Source organism: Numida meleagris, chromosome 5 (assembly GCF_002078875.1).
Source record: "Numida meleagris isolate 19003 breed g44 Domestic line chromosome 5, NumMel1.0, whole genome shotgun sequence".
Lineage (NCBI taxonomy): Eukaryota > Metazoa > Chordata > Aves > Galliformes > Numididae > Numida > Numida meleagris.
In genome coordinates, this window is record NC_034413.1 from 18,172,563 (window position 1) to 18,178,566 (window position 6,004).

Consider the following 6,004-nt stretch of genomic DNA (forward strand, 5'->3'; position numbering starts at 1 on the left):
AATTCAAATACCAGTTTCTAGGCATGAAGGTTTTAGATGTGTGTCACTACATCTTCCTGTCTACCAGAACCTTGAATGCACCATGAATCCTAAGATGATGATCTGTCAGATTTTAAAACAGGGTGCTGTTCTGCATGGTATGATTTTCTCAAACACAGAAATAGCGCTTCTGTTGGTACCTCTTTCTGTTGGGCTGGAGGATGCTGCTTTGGTAACAATATTAATGTTTAATTTGCTTACGCAGGTAGAAAACTCACCAGTGAACTAACTATGAACAAAAGCAGCATAGACACAGATGTATGGATATCTCTGGGATACTTAATCCTGTTAATATACAGATATTCATTCAAGAAAACATTTCTCAAAGTCTACATCAGGGTCATCCAGAGTAGTACTTTCCCTATTAAAACCCAGAATTTTTCAAGTGATGCTGAAGGCTCTCTAAGGACTTGCTTTACTGTTTTTAAATAGCACCAGGGAGAACTGTCAATCAACTATTTGCACAGTGTCTATACAATGACTGGCAGAATCATGATCTTTACCATACTGGCACTCGACTAATCATTCTTCCCAACAGCCAGTAGGAAGTTTGAACTTAATCGGTACTTGTACCGACCTCCACTGCAACCAAATCAAAAGCCACCTTCAACTAGTCTGAGTCATTAGGTACAAAAAAAAAAACCACTCAAATTTGGGTGTTTCTGTTCAGTAAAAAGGTTCCTGTTAAATTAGCAATGTGGAGCACTGTTCATCTGGTAGGGGAGTTTGCTGGGCAGGCCTCTTCAAAAATGAGTAGGATCAAAAACGTAGAAACTTCTTTTGAAAAGTAGAGAAAGGATGGACTAAGTTAACTAAGCATGTGTTAAAGCAACATTTATAATTTCAGAGGTCAGGATAGTCAAAGGATATAAGCGAAGGAATACTTGACACAAGAGTTTAAAGTACGTTTTCTTCTACGATCTCCAGTAACTGTAAAGAGTTTGTCTTTATTAATAGACCCTTTGAAAAATAAAAATACAACTTACATAATCTTTCCAACAGGAATTTGACATTCTGGAGAGACAAATGTAGCAAGTTGTTTTATTGTAAATTCATAATAACTAGTCTATTTTAAACATATAAAAATGCATACTAAACTTAAGTGCTTTCAGTATCATGCTCACAAATCCAAGGGCAGGAAATCTTCTCAGTACAGAGCTCAATGAAATAAAGAAGTAGGTTTATGTCCTCCTGCAACTAAGTGAAAACATCTTTATACGTTATGTAGGGCTTTTCCTAGGTAGAATGTTTCGTGTTGAACATAGGACCAACACAGGGATAGCCAATATCAAGATATGGGTTAGGGATAAGCTTCAACTTTCCACTGCAGAACTAAGGCAACAGAAACATTAGAGAAGGGGAAAATATCATTCAGCCTTAGGCCTGAATACAGCTAACTGTATTCAATAGATTAAAAAAAAAAATTACCAGTCTTATGTTAGCTGTTACCAAATCCTTGTCAACATACAAAACTGATGTTGTGCAACGCAAACAGAGATCAGTCTGACCCACAGCCCAACTCCAACTTAAAGACTGCTGCAACTTCATCGTTTCTCCAGTTTTTTGTACTTGGCTTCTGCAGAAGGAAAAAATAACAGTATGATAGGACTGGACAGGTAAAAGATTTGAATCTTATACTCTGCTATCCATCTTAAAATCCAAGTTAATTTAGATGAATCACTGGGGGCCATTTTCCCCTAAAGCATTTGGGCAAATCTAATTGAACAATGGGATTTTTAAGAATTTCAGGCAGACAATTCACATTAATGTAAGCTGAGGGGACTTGGGTGCCTGGTGGAACTTTATAAATCCTCTATTCACAGGATGAGATATCTGTCTTTAATATCTGTATTGGTCCACATTGCAAAACAGAAATCAAGACTCTTTAACAAGCTGTAGTTCAATAATACCTATATGAGCACATCTCCGTATAATTTCAAATATTTATCTTTTATCAACATTTGCTACTTCACATACACTTCTCATGTTCATTATTTTGAAAGTGGATCAATACTATGCTGCATGGGCAACTCTGTCACTCAGTCTCATTAAACAAAGCAGTTTACTTTGTTTTCTTAAATCTCCTTACAGGGGACTATGCTGCTAGGTAGCAATAGAAGAAGATAATAGTTACCAAGTTTTTTGGAATATGCATCCAATTTATAAGCTGCCTGTTCCAGAGCTGCAACCTGCTCCTCAATTAGGTTGATTTGTTCCAGATATGGCTGAAGAGCAGCATCTTTAAAGGTCAGAAAAACAACAGTTGTCAGTTCTTACTAATTCAATTCCAAGAAACAGTTCACACTTGAAACAATAACTCATTATGTTCCTCAGATAGAATACTTTAAAAGTTCCTTCCATCTCCCACTCCAAGATCAGGTGGTGATACTGATAGACATATTCCAGCAAAATATGAAATGTTTAAGAGTACTGTAAGACTCAACACAAGCAACAATACAATGAATACCAAAAGTAGTGTTATTTAATCCTTATCATTTCAAAATTTGGGGGTAAAACAGTACATAAGTTCTCTCAGTTTAGTCTATGCAGCCTATAGCTGTAACGAAATACAGAAGATTGGCATTCTCTAACACCATACAGCTCTCAGCGAGCTTTCTCTCCTTCAGAGCCCACTGGAATGTAAACTACCAACATCTTAGATACTTCAGATCCCAAACAAGTGCGCAGTTAATTATTCTCCTCCCTTATTTGGTTTACTTACATTTTTGATTTAAATCCTTCAGATTTCTACTGATGTTTATAGCAATATCTTTCATTTCTAGGTACTTCAAGCTAGTCAACTTGTTCATGTTTTCCAAGAGTTTGTAGTCTTCACTGGTGGCTTAAAAACAACAGAGTTTATTTTAATTAAATGCTGGTGCAGTCTGAACCGGGCACAGACTTTTCTAGAAGACAAAATTTCAAAACAACAGCCAAATATAATGAGACTAGCTTAGAGGGCACAACAGGTATTAGCATAATACTGTATATTTTATACAAAGAGATGACATTTTGTGAACTGTAAAAATAAGTTGGACTGATGAATACATACTTTCAATTCTTCTCAGACAAAAAAAACCAACCAAACAAAAGCAATCCAAGAGAAACTCCAGAAAGGAGACTTGTCACTTTTGAAGACAAGCTCCAATTCAGCTGAACATAAAAAGGAAGGATGCTGCAAATATTAGAATGGTAGATTGAGCTTTGGGCAATCACAGTACTTGCTCAGCCTCACAGACACCCTTGCCTATCTCAGCAAAGTCACTCTGATCCAAAATCTCAAGACAGAATCCAGCGATATTCAGAAGACAAATTTCAAGGTTTCTGGTTCCCTATTCATATAACAGGGATAAAAGATCTTCTACCACGCACAGTAATTTGGAAGGATAATCATATTAGAAATAGCAGCAGTCTTATGAAGTATCTCAGCTAGACGGGTATACGCTTAAGTGTTAACTGTTAAGTCTTTCTTGCTTTAAGCAGGAACTTGGATAGATGATCTGCAGGGGTACCTTCCAACCTATATTATTTTGTCATCGCCTGATACAGAACCAAAGCAGTTGGACAAGACTCTGATCTTTAAAAATAAGCAAACGAAGCACCCAAAGCAAACTGAATAGTTACCAAATGCTACTATTTGTCCTTGACTATTTTAACTGATAAGCAACTTAAAAAACTTTCAAAAGTTCCCACAGTGCAATGATCTAAAGCAGTATCAATCTCCAGAAACAGAAATTTCAGTTTACTTTCCACAGTTTATTCTAAAGCATGAATGCTGGAAAATGTATGTACGACCTGTGCTCTCACTCAGATTTGAAACAGCTACAAATGTTCCACTCCCAGTTCTGCTTCTCTCCCGGTCCTTCTTCACCTACACTTCCCCCACACTATGTACAAGCTTCTGCAGAACAGAAAAATAACTTGTTCTGGTTGCTGTTACACTGAATTTTCGGAAAAATATCTCTACTAATCTGGGACTTCATTAAATCACTAATTCACTAATGTCAGTGTTGTTAGCAGTCTAGCAACATGTAAGTCTTGAACTGCCAGTTTTGCCAGATCTTATAAAACAGATATAGTTTATACAAACAACACAGAGTTCTTTAAGAGAAAATGAAAAGAAACAGAAGTTTCAAGTTGCAAGTCAGTACTGCAATGCCTTACCTGTCAGTTCACCTGTTAAGTAAGTGGCCATTTTGCTGAACATATCTTGACAGAGCTCATTGATGTCTGCTTCTGCTGGTTCCTTAGCTTCCTCTGCTGTTTCAACAGCAGGATCCTCTGATCAGGGTACAGACATTACAGGGTCAGGGGAAAGTCAGCAGGTACAGACACACTATAAAAGTTGAACAGACCCAGTGTTTGGGGCTAAATTTTTTTTTTTTTTAATGTTGACTACACCTACTTTCTGTACAAACTGTCTCCTTTACACTAAAGGACAACAAACCGTGGCTGTTTCCAAAAAGGGGTATGGAGATTATTTTAAAATACTTTAGGAGGTGTGTAAGGGGCAGGCAGCCGGCCTGACTGCACTTACACAGCTCAGCCCCCTCCCAAAGGGCGCTGAGGAGGGCTTTTTGAGACGTGGCCTCTAAGGACTTTGCACACAGTGCTGCTGATCTTTATTTCTAGTCGCTGATTTAAAATTCGAGAGCTGCCCCAGGCCAGCTTCACAGAGGATTAAACCAGATTTCCAGCCACAGAAAACGATAACCGCTGTTTTTCTCACAGAAACACGCTCCTCCACAACGGGCCCCACTTCTCGCAGAAGCGGCGCAGCGCCTCTCCCGCAGCCCCGCAGCTGGCTCTCGCTATCGCGGCTGCTTCTGCTTTGCCTTTCTGCCTGAAAGCAAAGGCTCCCGGTTTCCGCCGGCCCGGAAGCGGCCCGGAGGGGGGACTGCAATCTCGCGTCCAGCCAGCACACAGACGTCCCCGCCCGCAGCCAGCCGCCAGCCCAACCTGCCTGCCCCTCCCTAGGCCGGGAGGAGATCGCGGCCTGACAGCCTGCCAGCGGCCACGGAGCAAACTCGGCCCCAGACCCCGGCCCCTTACGCTTGGGGGGCTGCGCGCCGGCCTCGGGCAGCCCCTCCGCTGCGGTCGCCATGGCGACAAGCCCCCTCCCGCGGCGCCCGCTTCCGCCGTCGCCCTCGCGCAAGGCCGCGGTCCCGCCCCCTCGCCGTCACGGCGCATGCGCGAGGCGAGAGAGCCGAATTACGCCAGCGGCTTCGAACAGCGCCGGGTCTCGACCACTGGGGGGCGCCGTCGCGGTGTCGCGTACTGCTGGGCCGCAGCGGCAGCGGGAGGAAGCAGCGCTGCAGCGTACAACGGGGCACGATTTAACTTACAGCTGACAAAAAGTAAGTGATGCCGCTCAGAAAGCGCTCCAACAAGTCCATGTCTCTCCTGTATTGAGGAGTCCACATCTGGACGCAGTACTCAGGCTGGGTCTCACCAAAGCAGAGCACGGGGCAGGATCGCCTCCCTCGCCCTGCTGGCCCCGCTGCTTTTGTCATTAATGAAGATGTTAAAGAGTGCCAGCCCCTGAGGGACACCACTTGTTACCGGTCTCCATCTGGACACTGAGCCACTGACCGCCACTCCAGGTTCAGTCTCACAATCATTTCCTCATCCATTGAGCCGTCCACCCACCAAATCCCTATCTTTCCAAACAAGAGAGAAGGATGTTATGGAGGACTGTGTTTACACTCTGGCCTTGCTCTTGGTGCTTGCAGATGAAGGTCTCCATGCAACTCATAAGCTGATCTCCTTGCTGAAGCTGCTGACAGCCAACAGGCTGTGCTGACTGTGGTAAGCTCCACCGCAGCTACCACAGCTGAGCTATGTCTTTCTCAGTGCAGCCTTAAGTCCTACTATACAGAGATGGTGCTGCTATAGAGGAAGTCTGATAAAAAGATTTGCTACACATACACTTTTTTTTTTGTTTTAAAAAAAACCCAACAACTTC

General features: G+C 42.4%; 1 protein-coding gene across 4 annotated transcripts; it reads right to left on the reverse strand.

Annotated features, from left to right (window-relative positions):
- Positions 936–5,230, reverse strand: BLOC1S2 (biogenesis of lysosomal organelles complex 1 subunit 2). 4 transcript variants are annotated; one of them, XM_021398195.1, is made up of 5 exons: positions 4,999–5,210; positions 4,204–4,320; positions 2,762–2,881; positions 2,174–2,278; positions 936–1,615 (listed from the first exon to the last, which is right to left on the reverse strand). In XM_021398195.1, the coding sequence occupies exons 1-5, from the start codon at positions 5,141–5,143 to the stop codon at positions 1,584–1,586; spliced, it is 519 nt and encodes a 172-aa protein (XP_021253870.1). In that variant the 5' UTR covers positions 5,144–5,210; the 3' UTR covers positions 936–1,583. The 4 variants fall into 4 exon arrangements, with proteins under 4 accessions (XP_021253870.1, XP_021253873.1, XP_021253871.1 ...); XM_021398198.1 differs by lacking the exon at positions 4,999–5,210 and adding an exon at positions 4,769–4,991; XM_021398196.1 differs by having other exon boundaries at positions 943–1,615; positions 5,092–5,230.